The 26,216-nt window shown below is 43.0% G+C and overlaps 4 protein-coding genes across 4 annotated transcripts; 2 read left to right on the top strand and 2 right to left on the bottom strand.

Annotated features, from left to right (window-relative positions):
* Positions 1–377: 377 nt before the first annotated feature.
* Positions 378–4,364, bottom strand: LOC129587480 (formimidoyltransferase-cyclodeaminase-like). The gene is made up of 7 exons (XM_055481250.1): positions 4,127–4,364; positions 3,759–4,071; positions 3,468–3,556; positions 2,583–3,032; positions 2,038–2,229; positions 1,647–1,808; positions 378–1,008 (listed from the first exon to the last, which is right to left on the bottom strand). The coding sequence occupies exons 1-7, from the start codon at positions 4,286–4,288 to the stop codon at positions 637–639; spliced, it is 1,740 nt and encodes a 579-aa protein (XP_055337225.1). The 5' UTR covers positions 4,289–4,364; the 3' UTR covers positions 378–636.
* Positions 4,365–4,405: 41 nt separating this feature from the next.
* On the top strand, positions 4,406–7,488 carry LOC129587481 (calponin homology domain-containing protein DDB_G0272472-like). The gene is made up of 3 exons (XM_055481251.1): positions 4,406–4,949; positions 5,295–5,873; positions 6,603–7,488. The coding sequence occupies exons 1-3, from the start codon at positions 4,689–4,691 to the stop codon at positions 7,209–7,211; spliced, it is 1,449 nt and encodes a 482-aa protein (XP_055337226.1). The 5' UTR covers positions 4,406–4,688; the 3' UTR covers positions 7,212–7,488.
* A 2,687-nt stretch (positions 7,489–10,175) lies between these two features.
* On the bottom strand, positions 10,176–13,729 carry LOC129587482 (something about silencing protein 10-like). Its single transcript, XM_055481252.1, has 11 exons — positions 13,494–13,729; positions 13,254–13,413; positions 13,119–13,172; positions 12,616–12,700; positions 11,960–12,153; positions 11,739–11,897; positions 11,454–11,572; positions 11,105–11,201; positions 10,867–11,043; positions 10,521–10,751; positions 10,176–10,453 (listed from the first exon to the last, which is right to left on the bottom strand). The coding sequence occupies exons 1-11, from the start codon at positions 13,514–13,516 to the stop codon at positions 10,364–10,366; spliced, it is 1,389 nt and encodes a 462-aa protein (XP_055337227.1). The 5' UTR covers positions 13,517–13,729; the 3' UTR covers positions 10,176–10,363.
* A 263-nt stretch (positions 13,730–13,992) lies between these two features.
* On the top strand, positions 13,993–21,524 carry LOC129587397 (E3 ubiquitin-protein ligase SHPRH-like). The gene is made up of 21 exons (XM_055481135.1): positions 13,993–14,891; positions 15,247–15,492; positions 15,650–15,913; positions 15,980–16,055; positions 16,223–16,362; positions 16,422–16,627; positions 16,776–17,005; positions 17,090–17,743; positions 17,825–17,919; positions 18,024–18,232; positions 18,289–18,438; positions 18,517–18,668; positions 18,730–18,915; positions 19,062–19,327; positions 19,389–19,459; positions 19,521–19,805; positions 19,871–19,983; positions 20,085–20,241; positions 20,306–20,485; positions 20,560–20,735; positions 20,921–21,524. Exons 1-21 carry the CDS (start codon positions 14,207–14,209, stop codon positions 21,192–21,194), a joined length of 4,815 nt encoding a protein of 1,604 aa, XP_055337110.1. The 5' UTR covers positions 13,993–14,206; the 3' UTR covers positions 21,195–21,524.
* Positions 21,525–26,216: the final 4,692 nt, after the last annotated feature.

The following is a 26,216-nucleotide window of genomic DNA, read 5'->3' as shown; positions in this document are numbered from 1 at the left end:
TCAGCCCACTCTGCCTTTTTTGGCATTATGCTAACAGCAACAATTTGCATAATTTTTACAGAACCAACTAATTGTAAGGAGTCAGCAATACTTTAAATGTAAAGCCACTGCCTAAATGAATGTGTGAAAATCGTTAATTTTGAAGTTAAAATAACCAATTAACGTTAACCATTTATTCAAAAATTTAACAACTTATTCTTTCGCTTCGCATACATGACTTTAGAGATATTCCATCAACATGAATTACGAAACACAAAAAACAATTTTCGAAATAACATTATTTTGAAGCAAACTACAAGGTTAATGTTTGACATACAAATTACATATAGTGTGGTCAGCAATGCACGTAATTTAGTTTCAGGTTGAGGCTTACAAAATACGTAAAAGCTTTAATATGTACTCCATCACATAAAATGAAACACAGGCTCTGTAAAACGCGAATGTTGGCTGGTACTGGATACCATTTGAAAAAAACCAATAAACAAATATATTAAGAAATACATAAACGAAAACCAAGTAAAACAATTTCGGAAGATAAATAAAATTAAAATAAACTTTTCAAAAAATTCAAACAGAATTGAGCAACATTTTGAATATTAAGCAAAGCATTCACTGAAATTTATCAAACTTTCCCCTTCAAACTATCTTTTTCCGTTTCTCCACCATGTCACATACACGCCAGAACTGGGTCTGGGAGTATTTTAGCTGGGCATCCGCTTCCGCGGCGATGTGCTCCTTGGCAGCGGCATCCGTCAGCCCCGATAAATTGATGTGGATATTCCACACTGCTCCTGCTACCGCCGTCTCGATACTCTTGGCGCCCACTTGCAGATCGGAAATGGCGGTGATGTTGGCCAGGGCGGCCAATTCTTCCATTGCGCGCCAGACGGAATTGGCCGCTTTCGCCGTCTCCATCGGGACATTGATGGCCTCCATGGTGGCGCGCTGGATGGCTTGTTCTTTGGCGGTCTTTTCTTCAGGCGAAGTCGCCGGCAAGCGGTTAGCTTCCTGTAATAAAAGCGCTTGTCTTCTTGTTTGTAAGACTAACTGTATCATGTGTTACTTTTCGACGATCGAATCTGTCATTTAAAGTTCTCAGACGAACCAGCCGGCGGAACTAGCAGTCTGTATAAATATGTCTTTGAATTCTTCAAAATCCAAAGAGGAAGAAAAAACTAAAAATTTTCCGAAACGTCTGCTACAGCAGCGCATCACCGTATACAAGCGGAGCGACCATATCAGCCATTAATAACACAAACAACTACGACAACCCGGAACCCACTAATCTGCAAATCACTCCACCAAGACCTTTCAATAGCCAGGCTGGAAACTAACAACTACTCCAGAATAACAACACGTGCGAGCTTGGTGTCACTGCCTTATGGTGAAAAAATTAAACTCCAAGAAACAATTATTAGCTTATTAGTACAAATCGCCTCGCACATTAAACGCAATAGTTTCTGCAACAAAATGCTCATTTCTCTGTTTCTATGACCCTACACATGCCTTATTCCACAGGCTTACATGTGGTATTCTCGGCAATCAGCTGTTCCACTGTATTACAATTAGCACGACGGAGAAACCGTAAACAAAAGTTTTGTGCGGATAATTAAGATTTTCTTATAAAGAAAATGGAAGGCACGTACTAGAATGGAGTTGAAGGCTTTCGTATCTTGATCAACGAGCAACAGCAGTCGATTCATGGCAACGTGGAAGACCGGCGTTAAACGCCGCATATCGGTTTCCATCGCTTCGAATTTCTTGTTGCCGTGGGTCAGCAGGCCCACCATGCGACATAATCCAGCACCCTAACATCCCCAAAACTCTGTTAACTTACAAGGATTAATATTTACTAGAAGCAGCAAAGCGCTCTGTTTAATCCTTCCGAAACTAGAAGAAAATCATCAGGTGTTGTCACTGTTGACACCAATATGGTGTGCTAATATGGCGCGTAAATTCGTTTGTAATTTATATTTGGAAAGAAAAAGGAACGGCGTTAGCAGTTCCAAGATCAGGACCGAAAACCAAACCGCTTACCATGCTTCCTATGAGTGCAGCTACCGATCCACCTCCCGGCGCCGGCTTCCGAGCAGCCACCTCGTTTACGAATTCTTTAACGGTCAAATACAGCAGAGGACTCTCGTTCTTGGAATTATCAACCGCGTATTCGATAATTCTGGTCTTATAGTCGAAACGACTCAGCGTGTTCAATCCAAGACGATTTACGGCCTGTAACACAAGCAAATCATAAGTAATTATTTGACACTTGACAGTATTTACGCAGAATATCTGACGCTTTATTGTACATAAGAAATTGTCAATAACAAACTGTTTCACAAGAAGTAGTGCAGTGGCCTGGCTAGTTGCACTCGCGTCAAAAAATCAAAAAAACTTAGTAATGCTGCTTAAATGGCAGCGCAGTAGCGCAGTTTAACCCTTAAGTTTTTATCCCGATCAGCTGTACCGAAAGGTTTGCGGCTTTTGCACTAATCATTCTGATCGTATTCGAAACCTTTGTCTAAATGGAACTTCCAATTAAATGGAAGGAAGGTACTGTTAAAAATAAAAAAAGCACCCCCTACCAGCTGAACTTTCTGCTCTTCCTCCAGCACAAACAAATTTTCCTTTTCGATAAAGTAATCAGCCGCCTGAAGAATTGGTTTCAAGGGTATTAATCCCACCAATTCCGAGCCAATGACGGGCAGTTTCAGTTCCCCGGCATCGTGGAGCGCCGCTTCATACACCTCATGCAGCGTGGTGACATCCAGATCCGTCAGGTTGGTGGAGATCTGCGCAATCTTTCCCTCTTCATACCACCAACCCAGTCCCTGGACGCTCTTTAGCCGACCGGGCTCTTTGGGACCGCGACCCTGCTCACGGATATTCAAAGCGATACGATGGGCTTGCTCTTTTGTTGATAGAAGATTGATGTTGTAAGCGGCGAGAAATTTGCGGGCGCCGGCAATGGTTGCGCCCCACCGGGGAACGAAGGTGGTCGGGCCAAAATCGGGTGTCCATTCGGGCTTCTTCAGCTAAAAAAATATAACTGAAAGCATTTTCCTCAAAGATCGTGATTATAAAATAATAAAAAAACGTGCGAATTAAGTTTTGTAAACAACAAAAACTATTCCGTGCACACATATATATTTTAAGCAATCGTCCTAACAGCAGGAGCATCGATCAGAAATGCATATCGGCATGTTTTGGAAGTCCATTACTCTACGATCCTCAGTAAGTAAACGTACAGTACTAGTAAACAGGCGCACAATGAAAATCAATAAGTACTTTGTAGAATGAAATCTTATTACTGTACACCGTATTGTTTAAATACCATCTCTCAAATTCCACTCAATATTTCACTCAATATTCTTTTTGACAGTTATAACATGTACAGTACACCTCAAAATTATATTCTCAAAAAATTAATACGTAATTTAGTTTCTCAGAAAGCTATTTGGTTTTCGTACCTTTTCTGCCAATCCTTCATACTCACCAGCCCGAATCTGTGGCACTTGTTTTCGGTAATCGCGATCGGAAGCAAAACCATACATATATACTAAAAAAAAACAGGAATATTAAACTGATGTAATATTGGTCAAAACGAAACATTACATATGTACCGTGATACCAAAAGGATGAACCGCTAAGCTGCTCAAAATCAAAATCAACAAAATCATTGAAATCGAAAAGGGGAAATTAAAATTAATTAATTAACAAAAACTCGGTGTCGATTGTCGAAGTATTCGACAATTACCAACCTGGAACGTTCAGATCTTCACCCAGCCGTTTCGCGAACCGATTAGCACACTCCACACAGTCCTCCATCGTGCTGTTGGCCACGGGAATGAACGGACAGACATCCAGCGCACCCAGCCGCGGATGCTCCCCGGAATGCTTGGTCATATCAATCAGCGTGTAGGCCACTTTCGCCGCGGCCAGTGCGGCTTCCACCACATTCTCCGCATTCCCGACGAACGTGTACACCGTGCGATTCGTCGATTTGCCCGGATCCACGTCCAGCAACGACACACCGGGCACGCTGCGCACCGCCTTACTGATGGCTTCAATCACCTGCAATGCAATGTATCACGCGGAGAACAGGAATGGTGGCGCAGAACGGGCTTACATCGGGACGACGACCTTCGGAGAAGTTTGGTACACACTCGATGATCTGCGCCATTTTACGCTGTATGTCGAGCAGTAAGGGGCGTGTGACGATGGTGCGGAGTGGAATGTATGCGGTGGGCTGCGTAAAAATGGTGGATAAGGTGTGGAGCGATAGCAGCATTATCGCACAGAACGATCTGATCGTTCCGTTTCCAAATCAAACGACATGATCGGAAAAATAAATTCGCGGTTTCAAATTTATCGCAGTTCACAACTACAACGCACAGTCTGCGATCACAGCTGGTCCAGGCAAGCGTTTTAGATGTACTGCCTCACTGAGGCGACTGGCCTTGCGTTATCTTCAGATTGAGCCACCCGGCAGCGGTTGCCTGCTGGTGTAGCTTCCTGCTCCGAATGGCAGTTGAACAGAAAATTTATGTTGCCATTTTGTTTGTCAGCTTTTGATAAACCGCTCTTTGAATATAAAAATATGTCAATAAGTTGAGTGTAAAAGTGACAGTTTATGCTGTATTCGTGTTAGATTTTATGTTTTTATTGTTTTATCATTTTATGTTTTTATTATGTATGGATCGTCGAATGCCAGAAGGCCTCCGCTATCTAGCGATCAAGTACAGCAGGCGAAAACCAAAGACTGGAAAGTGCGTCGCGTACTGCGATTAGTGCAGTCGCGACAGCAAGCCAATAAATTTGCGGGCTGTATGAGGGAACGATTCTGGAAGGAAACTAATCTTATCATTCAAGCGCTGGAAGCAGCCAGAGCGGAAGAATTGGAGGTCTTACAGGAGCTGAACAGGCGCCGTTTGGAAGCGGAACAGCAGAAAGTAAGCAGGCTGCACGACCTTGTCCTGGTTAGACCTTGGGAAAATTTAAAAATCACAGTATTTCCAAGGAACGGTTAAAATAATTCGTATTCTGGTGGTAAAAAAATAAGAAAGTTTTTATTAATACTTTAAAGTGATCCGAATTTTTTTAAGCTTAACATAAATAAAGTCATGAATTAGAGACAAAAAAATTAGTATCTGACAAAGCCCAAAAATTGAAGGAAATTTGTTTTCGAAAAAAAATAATTGTGCCATTGCGCCAGCTGAAATGATTTTCATGTTAATTTTCGTGCAGAGAATGTAGTTTCCAAGCGTTGTTCAGCAGCTGTCCTGTGGGTTCTATAGAGAGAAAATGAAAGATTGCAAGCGATTGAAAAGGAAGAGCGCGAAGAAACTCTAAGAGCGGATAGAAAGCGCATCGCTGAGTTTTACGATGAACGGGCCAAAGAACGTCAAGAAAAGGCACTGCAAGAGGAACGTCGACGAAGACAACTCGCACAGGAGCAGCGCAATGAAATTCCCGCACGCGTGCGAGATAATCGGCGTATGGAGGATCAGCTAGCGTTCATCCGCCGCGAGCACTATCGACAGTCCAAACTACCCGTGCAGACGGAAGAGATTCCCACCGTCACCCGTGAGGCACTGCAACCGCGCAATGGAATTCCTCAGCCGACGCCGTTCGTCATGGCAGTCTCCGGAAGTGGATTAACCTTGTCACCGGCCAGCAGCTATGCGGAGCCATCACCATCGAGATCTGCGGGATTGGTGGTGTCTCAGCGTGACGATGCGAATCTGACGGTGGAGGACGAGGATCTCAGTATGTCGATGGGATCGATTATCTCGCTGGATAAGGAAAATATGCAGCCGGTGTCCGTCAGTGAGGATTCACGAAGACCACGGGCGGAAGAGAATATCGTCGAAAAGGTTTGCAGATTTTGTTTGGTGAACTTGATAGCTTTTTTGCTTCAGGCACTTTTAATTTTCTTGCTTAAGCGAGCCACGTAATTTTTAATTCCTTCCTTTTTATTTTGAATTTCTTAATTTTTCCGTTAATTTCTACATGCTGAACATTTATCTGTTAAAGCCGAGAGTACTAGTATCTGTTGTTTCCGGGGTGCAGGCATAAGGCTGGGCTTAAAATGAATTTTAAGTTTTGGCAGACTTATTTTGAAAAAAACTGATATCTCTGATAGTACATAAACGAAATAAAACTTTATGCCGTCAAAGTTATTCATTGTTAATTTGGAGGTGCGCTTAATGTTTGACAATGTGCCATTACACTACATTACACTATTATCGTACACTATTATCGTTCGGTTTTTTCATGCAAGTAAGCAATAAATCAAGCTTGATGCCTAGCCGCCTGTCTGTACCTCGGGGATAAGTGGTGGGCTTTGTTTGTCTACAGTTTATACGCTGGATTTTACGCAGTTTACACGCATACTGGCATTTAACGATAAATAGTGAATACTAACTTATTGGCACCGCTACAACAACGCTGAGTCGCTGCCAGCATTGGCCAGAATGGCTCAGGTGCATGCCCAATGTATTATGAGTCTGTGACCAAATTATGTCATCAAATTTCTTGAAAGTTATTGCGAAAAAATTTGTGAAGAGGTTGGCTGGTGTTTGCTTTAACTAATGCATTTGCAGAGCTCCCGACAGTTATCGGTAAGCAGTGGAAGTGACTCCTTCCGGTCGACGACCTCCGACGCGCTTCTACAGATTCTTCGCTTCCCTGCATGTGAGCTTTCCCCGCCAAAAACCCGACACGACACACGATGGTCCCCGCGCAAGCTCCCTATCCATAAATCTCCCGCAGCCAGCCCACGGAAATCCATCCCCCGCGCGCAGCCTTTCGTTGCCCGCTCGCAGAAACGATCTCCTGTTTTGTCGAAACGCCGCACTCCTCCGTCATCTCCGCCCCGGTACCCCCTTCCGGAAAATGTTCAGATTAACCTGGATAACATCATGCATGCCCTGACGCTGCTTGATGACCATTTGAAGGACTTTGAGGCGAATTCCTCCGCTCTGTCCATTAGTTCCGGTCCGTTGTCGCTGGCGGACACGGGCCATCCGTCCAGCGATAGCTGGTTAAGTCAGCAGACGCTCTCGCACTCGTCCTTCCACAGCACCGGTTTAACGGCGGAGAGCGGTAGCATATTCTCTCGATTGAGCATGACACCGACTAGTTTACTGGAGGATTCGTTGTTGTCGCAGAATGGCATGTCGGTCATCAGCGACGGCCAACTGGATGACTGATACGCTGGATTTGATCTTTTTATTTGTTGTTATTGTTTTAAATTTTAATTTATAATGGAAGTTGGAACTGTCTTTAGCCAATTGTCACGCTTTACATTATGATCACCGAAGTGTATACCTACCGTGATGTAATTAGCAGCATCGCGTGAACGATTTGCAAGGTACAATATATTCTACACATAGCTTCTGATGCTGATAGATATGCAACAGCACCAGTGCTGTCAGTATTTGAAGAAAAAAACATTTGTACCCGTCCAGAAATTACATTACATGAAATAAAAAAGATCAGGATGTCATCTGCTCTATGACAAATTAATATCTACGTTTCTATTGCATACGTACGTACGTATCAAGATTCAGATCTATATTGCCACGAATGGGATACACCAGAGCCGGCAAACCAGAAAAGACTGACCAAAACCAATATTATATTCTGAAAGCCCGTAGTCGAAAACCCGGCCAGATGGTATTCATTTCTTTTAAAACCTCTCCCGCTTCGAGCGCCACAGCGGAAGAGGTTTGACTACCTTCACCAAATGTAACTAAATTATTATAATAATAATTATCATCGTGGTATTTTTAACCAGGCAATGTTGCCACGTAAACCAAATAAAATATAGTTAAAAAATGAAAGTATTTTCCACTAATTAAAATATCAGAATCAGTTTAATTAGCAGACCGTTGGGCGTTGGCGTTATTGCAACAAGAACGACTACATATCCAACGTTGTCGTCGAGGACAATTCTAAACAAGTGCCGGCCAAGCAGCGACAGACAGAACTACCGCCACTGTTCAGTGCACAAGCCCGTTAGTTGACCGAAATACCACTAAATTCTAGTTAAAATAGCCCGCTAAGCCAGTGGCCGAACTGCCACTACGGATAGCTATGTGAGCGGTTGACCGAGCTGTCATTACTGTCCGATGCCGAGTGACCGAGTGAGCGAGTGACCGAGCTGTCACTACTTTTCAGTGTAAAAAGCCCGTTAGGGAACGAGTGACCGAGTTACCACTACTGTCCAGTGCACAGAGCCCGGTAGGAGAGCGGGTGACCGCGCTGTCACTAATGTCCGGCGCCGAAAGTCCGCTAGGTCAGCGGGTGACCGGGCTACCACTGCTGTCCGGCGCAAAGAGCCCGTTCGGTGATGGAGTGCTGAGCTGCCACTACTGTGCACAGGTCCCGGAAGTTGAGCGGGTGACCGAGCTGTCACTGCTGTCCGGCGCAGAAAGCCCGGGAAGTGATCAGGTGACCGAGCTGTCACTACTGTCCAGTGTACAAAGACCGTTAGGTGAGCGCATAAGCGCCTTAATCTCTGTACCGCAGAAGCATTTAACTGTACGCAATCACCTCGTGAATGCGTACACCGTTGTTTCGGAACTGGAGATTTTAAACCTTTTGATGGTAAAGTTGTGCACATCTAAAGAAACAAAGAAAGATACACTCGAAATTGCTAGATTTTTGTATCCTTAGTAAGGTTTTATTAATCTTTTCTGCTGAAAGTACGCGAGAGAATTGTTTTTCTCTGTTTACATACACATAGATTGATGCAATTTTGTATGTGAACTAATGAAATCCATGTATTTTATGCATTGCACAGTATGTGCAGAGCATTTCATAGTGGGGCAGTGCCCCTAGTCTACAGTCACCCCTTTGGGGGGCTGGGGGTAGCTAATTTGAATTCCGTACACCCCTGAATTACGTACGAAATTTTCCGTACGGAGCTGTACGTATTTCAGAGGTTTCACTGTACAAAGCCCGTTAGGGGAGCGGGTGACCGAGCTATCACTGCTGTCCGGCGCAGAAAGCCCGGGAGGTAAGCAGGTGACCGAGCGGTCACTACTGTCCAGTGTACAAAGTCCGTTAGGTGAGCAGGTGACCGAGCTTTCACTGCTGTCCGGCGCAGAAAGCCCGGAGGTGAGCGGGTGACCGAGCTGCCAGTGGCGGCTGTCACTACTGTCCAGTGTACAAAGTCCGTTAGGTGAGCGGGTGACCGAGCTACCACTGCTGTCCGGCGCAGAAAGCCCGGGTGGTGAGCGGGTGACCGAGCTGTCATTATTGTACAGTGTACATGAGTGACCGAGCTACCACTACTGTCCGGCGAACGGAACCGGTTAGCTAAGGAAGTAATCGAGCCACCACTACTGACCGGACATACACCGCTGGGCACACACCAACTTCCAGTGAAAAGAGCCAGTGAAGTGATGAGTTACCGAACTAGTGATCTAGTGCACTATCACTGTTTCGAATTTCACACCTTATAGACTGATATTTCGGCTTTCTTTTCGGGTAGGGGATATCATAAAATTATCTGTATGTACAGCGAAAGGGAATGGTTTCAAGGTCGAGAGAATCATGAACTGATTTTCATAGAAAATTCGTTTTTGCCCTATTGCATGTACCGATCATGTTTCGACGAATACACTGATGTTAATCTAATAAATATTCATTCAAATTCAAATAAAATGGCCTTGGACCACAAGAAACGCGGAGGCGAAGCCGAGGCTGTTTCTTGTATAGATATATTATATTGGCAACAGAACTCATATTGGCTCGCAAACTACGAACAACCTGAACCGATCCCAGAGTTAGCCATCGCACTACCATATTCTCCATCGCTTCCTAGCGCGATTTATGCAGTCATCTGCAAATCGCAACGTATAAAAAATCGCTGCGGCATGCCTGCTTGCTTCAGTTGAAACAAAACCAAAGAACTCAGAACATGAACAGCAAAAATCATACTTCGCTGCTCATGTTGACACGAACCAAGAAGGTGAGTACGTTAACTGTGTCATTATGAGAGCCTATTTTGTTTTAGTATTCAGTTTTGTGATTATACGTGATACTTATTACAGGTACTTGAAAAACAGAGTACATCCAGATGAAACGCTGGTTGCCCCATTCCGCAGATGGACCGTTATCAAAACGTAATAATGGAATACAGTCTGCACCTTAAAAACGTTTAATATAATATATCTATCTGTATTTACGATCGTTAATCTGATGTTCTCTCACGCACAGCGGCCACAGCCCCGTAGGCAGATACGTACACATTCAGTGCACACTACACCGCACGATTTGGCCCATCTCGCAACACTCATTCAACGAAACATTTAATTAATATTTCAGTTTCAGACTCTTGTCTCTCATTTAAACACTATTTTAGTTTTCGACTCTTAATGACACCAGCACGTATTCCGGAAATTTCTCCACCATACTTTCTAAGCTCCGGGCGGTGCTCTTTCACCTACAACAAAGACCATGTCCAACAGTCGTTCTTAAACAAACACCAAATTTTCAGTTACTGTACAAACCTGTCCTTTCCGACTGATCAGAGCTTTGCGGTATTTCATGCGGTGTTTGACACGCGGGTTGCGGTACTCCTTCTTCCTGTACGGTGTAATTCCTTTATTCTTGGCAATTTGATAGGTCACGGCACGCTTGACATCGCCCGCATTCGGGTTTTCTTCATCCACTTCCATTTCATCATCATCCTCAGCGGACGCGGGCGTTTCCTTTACTCGTTGTGATAAAGGCTTTTCTTTCTGTAAACCCAGAAAAATTGATAACCTTTGCATCTCCACAAAGTCAGACAAAAATTCAACATAATTCTGCAAAGAACAAGGTTGCAAAGAAGATCTAAGTTAGCATCACGCATACCGTTATTGCAGGCTTTGCAGCAATATCATCCATAAACTTGACCCTTTTCTCTGTCAAAAGTGTTTTCATTGCTTTCCGCCTGAGGGATTGTAGTTTCTGTCCGTTTTTCAAGGCGGCAACGGCTCGCTTCATTTCGGCGGAATATAACTTATCCAGCGGCTCCAGTTTAATAAACAACTGTAAAATACACAAAATGAAGACGCTAATTACGAATCAACCGTTGTAGGAAAACACTTACTTTACGGAAATCCACTAACCGCCGCGTAACCGGATGATTATCCATTGAAACCCTCTTGGCTTTCAGGGACAAATAAAATGCAATATTCTGACAATACCTACACCAAAAAAAGAATAAGGAATAATTTTTTAATTATTCAAGGAAAACCAATAATCAAGGTTTCAACGAAGCATGACAAATAGTTTATTTTAATCAAATCGTACATTACAATATTTGTCTGCTGCGATGTGCAAATGCGTAATTAAGCTATAAATTGAAGTACTTATATCTGTCGCTTTACTTGTAACTGTAAGCTGCTAAGATACCAATCGCATCGTTATACAGAAAAAAATATCGCAGCGGTACTCACCCTAAAACCAACTGATATTTCGTTTTAACGTATCGCTCCGCGCGATCAGTTAAAGCGTTCTGATCAGTTTTGGTGACTGCAGAAAACAAAGGATTCCAAATTTCCGTGAGCTCCGACATCTGCAAAGTACCGCAGCCTTCAAATCAATACCATATACAATCGGGAATACGTGGCCACCTATTTTCATTCCGTATAAACACAGAACAGTTGTACGCTACGGTAATATCATCGTAAAACGTGACAGGAAAATACGATACTCCGGTAACATTGTTTTCCGTTCCCAACCTTTCGTTTTCCATCAGCGATTAGGTCCAGCAATTCTGGAGATTCTTGCTTCAATCGCTCCATCTTCTCCAATTCTGTCAGCTTGGAAATATCCAGCGCTGTGGTTTCAGTCACAACCGGCGCATCCAGCGCTTCATTTGTTGAAGGTGTTTCCAGTGGCTACGACATCCACACAAACTGATGCATGGATACCACAACAAAGAACGGAAGAAGAGATTTACCGCTAATCCGGTAAGACCAAAGTCGTCTTCGGTCAGCTCAGCCGTCATCTTGGCGCGCAGTTCACGCGCTTCGCGTTCCTCTTCCTCTGCTTCTTCGGCATCGCTACCCAGAAACTTTCCGTGGTCCTTATCGACGAAATCCGTCTGATAATACGCGGAGCGCTTGGTGCCCCAAGCGGATCGATTTGGAAGACCTGGATTCAAGAAATGTAAGCGTAACAAAACTTGGAAAGAAGGACTTAACTCACTAAGATAAGCGTCCAGATGAATGCACGAGGAACGCGTAAACACTTATTTTGACCATTAGAGTACAGTATTGTAACTGAACAATTGCTACGCTAAAGGTAAGCAGTGTACATACATACAACACACAACTATTCCGCAACAAAAAGCCACAACAAACAGAACACACCAACACAGTGATACGTAATTAACACCGACGCAGTCTTGAAATACCAAAACTCAGCAACAGCAGATAAAAAATGTGAATCCCACAAATTACAATATCTTTGGGTAAAATCTAATTAGGAGGCCGTCATTCATTAATTACTTCGAAAAAAAACGATATGTAGAATTTAGTAACAAACGTTCGCGTGAATGTTCTCCTGGATAAAAATGTGCTTGGAAGTTTCCTATTTGAAATCTGGGAATTCTACCTTCTTCTTCATCATTCTGGGCATCCTCCTCACTATCGTCTTCTTCATCTTCGGAAGATTCGCCGCCGACGGGAAGGACTTCTTCCTACAAACAAACTCAGCAGGTAAAAAATGTAAATAATTTGAAACAGCTGCAATGCAACATCTCCAGAACTGCTCACGGAAAACAATCCACAATTTCGTAGTGAGTTTTACCATCGGTGTACCCGCTGCACGTACCGGAATATGCAGTGCTTATTATTTAAATAAGTTGTGCTTATAACTCATTTCACGCACTGCGCAGTGAAATTAGTGAGAAATTATGTGAAACTAATGTTCACCGGAAATGCGATTGCAAAGTCAAAATATGATCTCATAACCGTAGTTTTGTCGAATTTACCAAACTGAGAGCCCGCATTATAATTTCATAACGTGAAAAATCCCTTTTATGAACTTCGCATAAGCTGAAGACCGGTAAACGCTATGAAGTGAAAACGTGCACAACGAAACAGAAACAATCATACCTCATTATCGGATTCGTCTTCTTCTTCAAACTGGAAACCGCTGGCCATGTTATCCTATCACAAATAAAAGAATTTAAAAACGACTATGTCTATAAACCGCAGAACAGCATAGTAGCCGAAAATAATCACGAAAACCTTGTGCTTTTGCTGATGGTGCCGATCGACATCGTCGTAAATGAAGTCTTCCGCATCGGGGTCCACAAAGCCGTCATCCTTTTCCATGACATTCTCGCCAGCTGTGACTTTCTTCGGGCCACGAGCTTTCTTCTTCGCTTCTAGTCGAAGCTCCTTTTGGCTATAACGCACAGATAATGAATAAATTAATTAAAAACGAATAAAGGTATGAAGAGTCCGAAAAAGATCATCACGACTCACTTCTTTCGCGCAAATTTTCCCATTTCTGACGGTACGCGGGGCGCTGCTTAGGGAGAATATAGCATCGAAATCAAACGCGGAGTTTTCTCAAATGGGGGTTTTATCAGTCCAGTACGCTGCCAACTTCTCAACAATCACTTATCCAAAACTACACAATCAATCACTTATTACCTATAAAAATTTAATAGAAAACAAGAAAAAACTAAGTAAACAGAAACTAACGAAATGTGACGAAGTCTTTTGCAAAGTTTGCAAAGCAAGCCATCACAATCAGCGTAGGAGGGTAACATCTAACGGGTAGCGAATACCTGGAAATATGCTAGTAACGGGGCGAAGTGTTTTAACAGGGCCCATCCATTCAAAGTTGCATACTAAATGCATTATATCTATGAACACCTTTTTTGGTGGCAGTGCTCGCGATGCCGCTTCTAGAATGAATCATAGCTTTTCACATTCCGTACCAGACAGACATCGTGCCAGTGGCGGGGAAGAGAGAAAATTTTTATTTCGTGTTTCGACAAGATTTCTCTTGTATGAACTTCCTTCTTTCGTTTTGTATTCCCTTCGGACCGCGTCCGCTCGAAATTATTTCATCTGACCGCATAAATGCGGTTTTATAATTTTTATTTCTTTTAAAATCTAATCCGGTGGAGCTTATGGTTACTGTAACTCGGTTGAAGAACTTTTTTCTTTATTGACCTGTTTTCTCAACCATGAATTCGGAAATGGATGGTCTAGCGCCGCAACCCGCTGCTCCCAAGAAATCCCGAAAACGCGGGCTCTCGACAGATTCTGAACCGCAAATTGTGCCAATCATTCCGGGCCCGACGAAACAGAAACCAAGTGGAAGTGGTATTCGCAAGGGTTCTCCTAAAAAGAAAGCCAAAAGTTCGCGCTCCGAGCATAAGCACCAACCAGAGGCTTCTTCCCATGAAAATGTTACCCAGGCGCCTGTCCCCGAAACTCCGCCGGTCGTGCCCCTGCCGCCTCTCACCTCCGAGTTCTTAGAAATTGATACCGTGTACTACGATTTAGGCTACATTGTCCGCGACGTGAACACGGCCATTCCGGAAAATCTGTGGCGGACTAAAATCTGTCGTTTCTCCTTCCTAATCTCCCCGGATGCGTCGTCCGCTAAAGATATTGAAGCTATGAATGATATGCCGTATCTTCGTCTGCTCTGCACGGCGTCGGAGGCTCCCAGCATGTTGCTGCTCCCGGACAATAATGTGGTGCGATGTATTAAGGGCCGTCTGCAGTTTAATTACAGTGGCAACGCGGTGGATGTGATCGAAGCACTGCGACACTATGTTCCTGCATATATGGCGGAGCGTCTGGGATGTGATATTGACTTGCCGCCGCTTCCTCTTAGAACTCTGAAAGGCGACTTTTTCTTAGGCAAGTGAAAACCAGATATTATTAATGTATTCACAAGCCGAGCGTCATTCACAAAAATATGTTCAAAAAAATTAGAAATATGACGATACAGTAGGTCATTGTTTCACTGTATGATATGTATCGAGTTTTTTATGTATGGAAGTACGTTACTTTGTCACGGTGAGTTTTCTGTGAAATATTTACAGTATTTTTGAATTCTTACAGAATGCGTCAGATTAATATAATTTATTATTAATTTGTTAAAGGGATCACCAGATTATGTGTTAAATGTAATTTCTTGAAAAATAAAGATATTGTTTGAGAAATTGTTTAAATCGTTTATAAAATTAATTAACTTGTAGTTGCTTTTTGACAGGTGGGGGAAGGCATCCATGGAAGAACCGTCCGCGTATGCTTTATGGTTTGACCAAATCGAAGGAGTTGTATTTTGTGGGACAATTCGATGAAAGCAGCCACCAAATGAACATCGATGTATATCTCGCCGAAGACTTTTTCAAACACGACGAGGAGTATTCCGAAGCAGCGGAAAGTCACCACGACATTATACAGACCAAACGCGTGCGATTACTCATGGAAATGGGCAAAGAAATTGTTGTCAAAGGTATTTTGACTACGCTCTAAATTTGCAGTTTTTCCATACTCGTTTGTAGACACTTTGCGCGCGTTTGGTTTTCTTTTTCTTATTAATTTTTGCTTTTTTTATTAATTGAAGCTTTGGCCGTGTGCTTCGATTATTTTGTTTTGTATTTCAATCGTAGACAATCCATTATTAGAGATGTTGTTTGTGGAAAAAGGCTACGTTCCATCGCGCGAGAATGTCCAGGCAAAGCTGCTGGGCGATCACATTAGCCCGCATGATTTGGTTAGTCTGTTCCATCACGTTCAAGCCGTTCATGCTGATCAGACGATTCTCAGCACTCCCAAACCACAGCATTCCCGGCTAAAGTTGCAAATGCACACTTATCAGCAGCGGGCTGTTTCTTGGATGATCACAAAAGAACAGACAATTATGAAGAATCTATGTAAGTGTAAAAGTATAATGTGATCCTGTGTATGTTGCTGAAATTTAGTGGTTCACTGGTCGTCAGGTTTCCCTCATCCACTTTATTTTCCGATCGAGACGTCGGATGGTTATCAATTGTATATGCATGCGTCCACGGGAAGGTTCGTATTGTTAGGATTGTAATGGTTAAGATAATGTTAATGATTTATTGGTGATACTGAAATGCACCGTTGAGTTGGTTTAGTTATGACGTACGTATGGCAACTTCTTCAGTAGTACTCATGTTTGTGTTTATTAAATCATTGTTGATTCTGAATTCTCTTTGTAGGTTAAGCGAAACCCACCCGGCAGTTCCGGCATCACTGGGTGGAATTTTGGCCGATGAAATGGGTTTGGGAAAAACGCTGGAAACGATTTCCTTGATATTGGCGAATCCCTCACCGCTTTCCAAACCAAAGAATCCACAGAGTACGATCGTGAGAAGCGATTTTTTTGGATATCCTCGCAATGTGATGGTTTAATTTCAGGCGCAGAGGTTGACGAACCAGCACTGCCTGGTGAATGGGACTGCAAATGTATCGACAGAGGCGTGCCGTTAGAGTCAATGACGGCACAGAAGATCCCTAGAATTTCCTGCAATCTTTGCGGTGTTACTCGTCATAAGACCTGCTTTGAAGATCCATATCGCCCAAAGAATGTTAAATATTTGTGCGGGAAATGCCAACGAAATCATGTAAGCGTTTAACATTTAATGTGGTTATGGAATCCGTATTTTGCAGTGGTGTGCTTCAAAATCTTGGTTTTTTTACCGGGAGTTTGCCTGGAAATGCTTTCCAATGAGTTGATGTGTCATGAATGGAAATTGCCGTTTTTTGTTGTAGCGTATTTTGTGTAAAACCACACTCGTTGTGGCGCCGGCAGCGATTATACCGCAGTGGCAGAACGAAATTGAAAAGTCTGCACGAGGCCTTACAGTGTTCCAGTACCAGGGAGTTGCGGTCACTCCTGAACTTTCTCCGTGGGAAATGGCTTCGTACGACATTGTGCTAGCCAGTTATGAGATACTCTCAAGTGAAATCCTGTATTTCCACGCCGAAGTACGGAAGGAATCGTAAGTGTTGAGAAAAAACTGATACTGATTTATAATATTTTAAGAGAAATTGTTATGGTACAAGTACATTCGTTTTGTTTACAGGTTACGCAAAGGAATTCGGCGCCGTATAGTCCGCAGTCCATTATTAGCCATCCGCTTTTGGCGATTCGTCCTGGATGAAGCGCAGATGGTGGAAAGCCAGACGTCGAACTACGCGGAAATGGCCATGAAAATTCACGCGCAATTTTACTGGGCTGTTACCGGGACGCCGATCCAGCGCGGTGTGGCGGATCTGCAAGCTCTTTTCAGTTTTATTGAATTCGCTCCCTGGTCCATCTGGAAATGCTTCAGTGAGTATGTCGCCGGGCCGTTTAAAGCCGATATCCGGGAACCCCTACAGGATCTCCTGGGCGAGTGTATGTGGCGGTTGGAGAAAAGCAGCGTGGAGAATGAAATGGATCTGCCGCCGTGCACTGTGCAGTTGCATAAGCTGACCTTCTCCGGTATTGAAATGCAGTTGTACCAGCAAGTCTACCGGGACTGCATTAAAATGGTGACGACGAAGCTGCGTCAAGGACGTTACCGGAATAAAGATATCTATGACAAGAAAGTCAGTGAATTGGACTGGGATCTGGTGAAGACGCTGCGCACGTGGATGGGACACTTGGAGAAATTGTGCACATCACCAACCAGAGTGAAGTACTTCTTCCGAGAAACTAAAAAGAAAAAGGACGAAGAAAAAAATCCAGAGGATGAGTAAGTTGACAGTAATTCATCTTCGGTTGTTGTGCGGATTTTAATCAGATTACTTTCGCTTCACGGGTGTTTTTCGTTTAGGAACGATTCATTGAAACGGATGGTTAAAACGCTGCTTGAGAAAGCGAAATTGGAGTTTACGACGACGTTACGTACTTGTATTTTGGCTTGCGATGGTAGGTTATCTATGTATATTTCCCGCGGAAAATGCGCACACCATTTCTTTATGTGGCATTTAAATAGCAGTTATTTTCCAAGGGTTCGTAATTGTGGATTTCAGGTGCTGCTGGGATTTATTGGTTGATGGAGAAGTACCCCGAAGCTGCAGAAATGTATCGCGAAGCGAAACGTTTGTGGACAGATAATGAGCAGTTCGTGAAAGTGGATATTGGACAAAAAATGCATATCTTGAGTAATTTGGGTGAACTGCTGGCGCAACATCGGGATGCGATCCCACCTACCCTCGAAGACGATCAACTTCTTGATCAAGTATGCTGTCGGCGGGAAATTGTTTTTGTTGTGATTGTTAACTGATATTTGTGTAGGCCGACGCTTTGAAAGTTGATTTTCTTGGGAAGAATAAGCTGCGCAGAGAGAACGCTACCAAGGAAGTGCATGATGCTTGGTTCGTGTCCAGTCCCGCCGGGGATGGGCAGAAAATTGAAGTGCGTCACGATACGAAAACTCTGCAAAAGGTGTGTCAGTTGGAATTTAGAGTCCATATGGTGCATATTATTTTTATGAAAATGAGGTGACATTCCGTATTTAAATAGGCTATCCTTCCGGTATATTCGGCATTGCGGTGTGTTGCGAATTGCCAGCAAGATGCGGTGGAGTTGGTGCAGGAGTGTAAACTAGCTGCCCTGGGAGGTCTTTCTGCGGATGCGAAACACACCCGACTAGGCCGCAGCCGAGCCATGGATTCGTACGAGCAAAACTGAAAATTTGTGTAATTTTAAGGAAAAGTAATTTTGGTTTTTGTACAGTGCGTATCAGACGCTGGATGGTCTGAAATTTGTCCTGCAAGGACGCTGGTCCATCATCCTGGAAGAGCGTGAGAAGATTATGGAACTGGTCAAGGAAGTGATGGAGTACAGTATGAAGGAAGACGAAAGCTTTATAATCGAATGCGCGGCTTGTCACCTGACGAACAGTATATCGATTAATAAACGGTAAGAAAAAGTATCTTTTAGTGCAGATCGGTTAAAATCAGATATTGTTGAAAATAATTCATTGCATATATCTTGTGTGTTTGTCGTTTCAAATACAAAATGTTGCTGTTTACTGCGGATGAAGAAAAGTTTCTGTGCACGTGCAGATGCCGTCTCTGTGTACTGGAAAAGGCTTTTACTGGATACGAAGATCTCATTTTCCGAACTGTGATCGAATTAATTGACGATGATGATGACGCCGAGCTGACCGATCGACAACGCAAACAGAAAATGGATAAGAAGAATTTGGAAGGTGAAGGGCGCGTATCGAACCGAGCGGACAGTGATTTTGAGAAAGTCTGCAAAACAATCTCCACGTATCTGCGTCAGAAGCGCTACTTGAATGGTGACAAGAAAAGGAAATATATCAAAGGTACGACATGAAGCGAACTGTCTCAAAATTTGGTTATTGATATTATTATGTTTTTCGCCAGATTATACTGAGTGCGAAGCGGAATGGAAGCATTTCCAGCTGGTTTTGGATCTGCTGAAAAAGGAGCAAATTGTACGAGTCACTTTTTGCCACAGTTAAAGATTTTCCGCCTTATTGTTATGCATTTTTGCAGTGCTGTTCGAGTCTATACCAGACGCTGTGGACCGAAGTTAGCACCTGTGATGAACTGCGCCAAAGTCTAATGCGACTGCGTTTTGCCACGGAAGATGAGATGGCTGTGTGCTCCAGCCTGACGAAACCCAAGCAGAAAGAATTCATGGAATTTCGCTCTATTCTGAATCCATCCGATAAGAATCTGCAGCGTCATCTGGGATCATTCCAAGCGATGTCCAAAGAATATTCGCGGCGTCTCGGTGGTGATATTTCCCGATTCAAATACATTCAGAATATGCACGATGTAAACAGGCCTGTTTAATTTGAAGTTATTAACTTTTTACTTAATTACGGCGTTATTTCGATTAGGGCTACGTTAACGAAGGTCAGGTGCAGCAGCGCGAATGCTGTGTGTGTTATGATGCGGTGGGAAAAGACTGGGCTTTGTTTCCGTGCGCTCACATTATCTGCCGGACCTGCCTGTAAGTCGCTACATCGTCGCATGGAAAGCTGTTAAACTTTCAGAATTTCGGCTGTTTTAACTTGAAGTTAAAATTTAGTGTTTAATTTTTTTATTGTTTAGCAAAATGATGGAAAAAGAAGCCGCTAACCAGCATATGAGTCGGACGCAGTGTCCGCTCTGCCGGAAACTCGCCACGAAACATGAAATTGTCCAGGCCAACGGTGTACAGCGTCAACTTTCGCCAGTAAAAACGCAGTATTTCGATACATTATGTTTGGTGAGTAAAACTAATTGCGCTTTGACTTAGTACTCGATTTTATCTCCGGTCAAATTTTTTGCAGAAAGGCGCGCCGCAGAAAATGGAAGCGGTAGTGCGCGAAATTTTCCGCCTTAACGGTGTCGATCCGGATGCGAAAATTCTAATTTTTTCTGATTATACGGAGAGTCTTGAAGATTACACGAAGATTCTCGTTCGCAACGGTCTGACGGCTATATATGTCAAAGCCAAAGCTGGCATTCCTGTAAGCAGGAAATTTCGGCAAAAATTTGAATTATGTAACGTATTGTATAACGCAACCCGAAATTTGTTTTGTAGGTTGCTATAGAGAAGCTGCGAAGTGGGCGAGTAAAGATTCTTCTCATGCCGATTTCCATGGGCGGCAAGGGTCTGACCATTATTGAAGCGACGCATTTGTTCTTCCTGGAGCCAATTATGAATAAAGCAGCGGAATTGCAGGCTATTGGGCGCATCCATCGTATGGGGCAGACAAAGTAGGATTATTTTGAAACTTTTTCTGGTTTTCTTGAGGTGATAAGCCAGGTGACATAAAAATGAGCCTGGACAGTGATTGAAATTAAATAAATTTCAGCATTGAGAAAACAACCAAAATCTTGCATTTTTATGCTTGTTTAAAAAGTTATGTACAATTTTTTCAAGTTTTCATTGGTGTTATTAGACCGACTTTCGTTCACAAGTTCATCGTGGAGCAGACGATCGAAGAGCAGATCCATCAGATGATATCGACCATGGGCGAAGAGGGCAATCTGCTGCAGCAGGATTTGACGCTGCGCCAGACCTTGGATCTCTTGAAAAGCGCCGGTTTCCATGGACCGGATGCGGCGGATGGTGATATCTGGAATATTGAGGCGGGGACGGTGGAAAACGAGGGGGTGATATATATTGAAGAGGACGACGATATGGACAATCAGCCCAGCACTTCGGGGATGTGATCTTGTTCCGGATATACTTGGAGTCTGTTGGAGAGCTGAATCTCTACCAATTTTTTTACCTTATACACCGTCTTTTTTGAGCTTTCCAATAGTTATGTGAGCAGTTTTTGTCGCATACTGGCTCGTTTAATTGTTTATAAAAAATCGTTGGCAAAACGTACAGGCGTTGTTTTGGTGGGGTTATGATGATTCATGGGAGATTAGGAGTTGTATAAGTCTGATATTTTGTAGTTTCTTTCGAAATGATGCTCTTTTCTCTTCAGAGACCAGAAATGACATAAAAGTTTTCGCATACGACGAACGTGATTAAAAACAGCAGTTTCCTTGAAATTTAATGTATTTTGCGATTTGTCGAATTGTTTCTCTGGAAGTTCAAAATTTATCCAGTACAGATAAGAGTGAAATCCAACTTGTTGATTAAGGACTGACACTTCACAGAATCCTGCGGATATTGCGGTGCAGTCGTCGTAAGGTCAGTTTAAGCGTTTGCTGGGATCCCAACGATCTGCTGTAGTTTTCCAGTGCAGCGCAATTCTATGCACTTTGCAGTTAACTGTAAGAGTATCCGTTATCCTAAAAGCTTTAATAACGAGATTGCCTTAACCGCTACATTATGCCGGGTATGCGGTTTAAATACCTGAATACAGTACCGGGAATAGCAAAATAATTTTTATTAGAATATTAAAGCGGCATCGGAAGTGTATGTAGTAAGTCCCAGTGTAAAACTTTCCCTTGTCCCTGCAGTACTGTATGTCGAACTGTAAGCTTACGTATCAATAGTTTTGTTGAAAAAGTTTTACATTAATAAATCCGGGGTTATTCATAATTATTACCTGCACAACATGCATGGTGTTTTTTACTCGCACAAAGAAATTTCAATGAGTTTACTTACGGCCGCGCCGGCACACCGCACGGCTGCCGGCATACGGGCCCTTTCCGGTAAAGTTTCATGAATTCAAATCCGATACGTTTGCCGGTTTACGAGGGTCAGGACAGTGCGGCGCGTTTAATAAAATGAATGCGTAAATTTTGTTAATTAATTGTTCCGACTATTTGAGAATTCCAGAAGTTATTCATTCTTTTAGTGTACACGCAAACAGTTTTGTAAATTCAGCACAGTGTGATAGAAATAATCTCCAGATAATGGTTTCCGAAAAGCGGCGAAGAAAATACATTTCGACATGGTAGTCTTGCTTGCTGAGTGTTATAACTTGCCTGCATGCAGAAGGCCTGCAGTGCCAAACGCCAGAATGGCGTTGGAACGCCTGCGTGTAGCAGACGTTCGCAGCGGGTACCCGCCTACGGGTTCGGCAATCCGAGTTCAGTGGACTGGAAGCTGGAGTTCAGAGGACTTTAACAGCCGGAGCCTGTCATCCCTCTCAGGTTGTCCGGGAATGTGACTCCTGACAGCAGAAATGCGATACCGCACCAGCACTCCGGATGCTGGTGTTAAAGCAGTAAGGAATGTAAAATCCAAAAAATATGCCAGGCCCTAACCGGGCCATCAAAAATAAAAGAAAAGGGAAATCAATGGGATGGGTCTTAAATGTGCGGTTTTTTGAAATCAAAATTTTACTGTATTGTGGTTGCAACTGGTGAAGTTCTCAATCAGATGTCCAGTGGGGATCCAGTGCGTGGTAGATGTTTTGTTTTGTGGACATGGGTGTTGGTACTTGGTAGCATCAACACGCATACCTTTAAATGTTAACTGATATTTGCACAGATAATAATTACGTCCATATTTGCTTATTTTGCCACTTTATCGGCAGCGAAAATAAAATGAAAGTACAAAACACAGCTGTCCTTGATTTCTGCAGTACATCAAGAATCATTAATTATTTAATATCCAGAAGCCAAAAAAATACCAAGATACGGTAAACATTATCTTCGCCCGGCATCCCAAATGTTACGTATAAAAAGGTTTGTTTTGGCTACGTTGAAGTTTTGAACATATAGACCAACGAATATCTTCAGCAATCGTATTACCGGCATTTTACCGCTCGGCACCAAACATGACCCCGCCGCAGTTTGTTAGAAGTTGGCTAAGGTCACCCGGTCATGTCTGTAGTGAATCCATCTAACATATGAGTAGGTATTAACGCATGCAAGTATGCATTAATAAAACGTTTGATGTTTCACAGATTTGGACGATATTGCAATTATTACAATCACAACAGTTGCGATTAGCTTGAAAAATTGAATGTTGTAACAATGACAAAAACTATGGAAAGATTTGTTGTATTAGAAAAGACATTAGAAGACAGAGGTTAGATAGAGTACCTGTCTTCCTAATACCGTAGCCGAAGGATCAAGTCGGAATTAACTCGTGTGCAGCATTTGTTCTTGGTAAGCGAAGCGCACAAGTGGCACGCGAGACAAACTGCATCTTTCTAATTTTCCTTAACGAAGGACAAGGAGCTCAGCAGCTGTCATGAGCGGGATTATGAAAATGCTAAAAGCGTCTTATTGTTGTCAATCGGCATTTGGCTACCCGGGCGCACTGCACTGCGCCGGCATATCGGAACCGGCAAGAAATTGGAGCAACAGATGATTATTGCCCGTGTGTGCAGTGATCAGTTAGCGCACGTGCCACCTGCTCAGTGCTCACCAAAACGCCAATATGGCCTTGGTTGCTTATTATTATTACTCGGCAGCTGTTCCGTGGATTGCATGTGCCGGTCAGCAGATCTGCAAATTAACTCATAAAAACACAAGAAACGTATGGCGTGTGGAAAATGATGACGAAGATTGACCATATGCACGTGTATAAATCAATGACGTTGTGCCGACAATCGTTGATACTGTAATTACTGGTTTGTCTCAAATATCAATCTTGAGACACGGTTTTTTAGTAAGGTATTTATACTCGTGCGGTGCGACTACGACTAGTACACCAACGGTTACAAAAATGCAAAACATGAAGGAGTAGAGGTATTTATTTAAAATAGACCACAGAGACAGAGAAACCACGTTTTAACACGGCTTTTTATGTATTAATATACCTATATGCACTGGATTTTCCAAAGTGCAGTTTACTAAATTTACCTTCTGTTTTACGAAAAAGTAGTAACTAATATATGATTTACTATCAAAGTCAGTTGTAAGGTCGACCCCAAGTAATTTGAGCGCTCCTTAATCAGGGTAAAACAAATACATAAAATTAAGTATGCTCCAGCGATGCTTGTATCTGTATGGTAGTATTAACTACTCGTAGATTCTGCAATACTATCGACACATCACGCAATACGCACTGACTTCGCATTTATTAATTTATTGCAATAATATTATTATTAATTTTAGCGTTTTCCTTGTAGTACTGAAATATTAGCAGTAGCATTACTACACAACATACAAATAGTGCCATTTAACCCAGCTAGCTTTTATTAGCTTACTCAAAAATCGAAGCAGCTACCCATTTTGATCAGTACTTTATTCCTAGTTTCGTTAGTGTGAATGCCAATTATGCCCATACCAGTGGCAGTTACGATATCCACCTATACGCGTTTACACCAGTGTTAGGTACATCTGCTAATTTTGTATCGCTTTAATTGTCAATGAAAAGTTGAATTCGCAATCCATTTGTAATACGAATGTAATGGCCAATGGATTACTGCAGCCGGAATAATAGGGACAATAGCGAGTACTTTGTACAACTGTATATTAATGCATAAAGCGGAATACAACAGAAATACCTTTATATGTACGAGTACCTTATTCGTAGATTGGTGCAGACCGGTGCATATACTGCATATTACACGGGCATATTTGGAGCAGATGTTCCAAAATGTTCGTCGGGGCTCATTTCTCGAGTATCATTCTCCAACACCTCAAGCAGAACCGTACACAAATACACAGCGATGACAGCGGGGAATGACCGCTGGTCAGTGCTGCACGGCTGCACGCTAGAGCAGTGGCTCGTGGACGACCCGCGTCGCCAACTGTTGCGCCGTCAATTACCGAGAGGCCTGCAGCAGGCACACGACCACTCAATCAGCGCTATTCTCTAATTTCATCTGTCAATACTTGCACAGCGGACAGATGCGGGCAACAGCTGACCACTGGTCAGTGCGGGTATATAAATTGCTGCGGCTGGCAGATCGGCGAGTTTAGTCGGCAGTTTCATTCACTCTCAAGTTGTCGGCATCCACACGTCTGCGTCTGCAGAAACTTTGTGGACAGTTTTCTGCAGATTATTATCCGTAGTTGCTTCCAGAATTTTTTGCCACCGATCACGCGCAGCCAGGCTTATTTTTATTTGATACCGTGGAAAGTTTATTACAATGGACTGGTAAGTGCATGCATGATCACTTTTCTAATGGTAAACCGTAAAAGTTTTTTTCCGGTTGGTTTCGTTTAACGAATACAATTACCATTTGGTTTACGTAATGTACATACTGTGTATACTTCGTGTGTGCGCTGCTCAACGGAAACGTTTGTTTGAAATCTGAATCGCCCGTGCGTAGCGTTAACGCTGTATTAACAAAATCATTGTCCAGAATAAACTCTCGAACAAATTGCTTTTCTATTGATTGCCTGGGATAATTAAATGAAACAGCAAACGTGAATTTAATTGGCGAAAAGCCATAAACATTAGAGGGAACTGCCGGGAGTAACGTGATCCGGCACGAGACTGTCCGCGTGCACATTATCGGAAGTCTGTGTACACTCGCATCACCAATCTGCCGGCAATTATCCCCATTCATTTATCTATTATAATTAATGACCTTCCGCGCTTTCCTAGAGATCCCCGGGTGATGCTCACGAGTTTGCTCTAATTAGCGCCGGAATAAATCAGGGCGATTTGTAATTTTGCACGATTAAGGTTATCGGAAAATATTTATCGACGCAGGATTTCCCAGTTGTGCTGTACATCACGAAGTCAACAAGGCTAATCGATTACTACATATTAACGGCCGATATAATAACGCGCGCCAAGTATAGCCAATCCGCGCTGCGCTGCTTGCCTCGGAGGCGGGGTCATACTGGGCGATATAAAGCGAGCGTTGCGGTGTCTCTTGATAA

The sequence above is a fragment of the Paramacrobiotus metropolitanus genome, unplaced genomic scaffold, assembly GCF_019649055.1.
Source record: "Paramacrobiotus metropolitanus isolate TYO unplaced genomic scaffold, Prichtersi_v1.0 Parri_scaffold0000025, whole genome shotgun sequence".
Taxonomy (NCBI): Eukaryota; Metazoa; Tardigrada; class Eutardigrada; order Parachela; family Macrobiotidae; genus Paramacrobiotus; species Paramacrobiotus metropolitanus.
The sequence above is the reverse complement of the archived record's forward strand: the minus strand, read 5'-3'. Positions and strand labels throughout refer to the sequence as shown.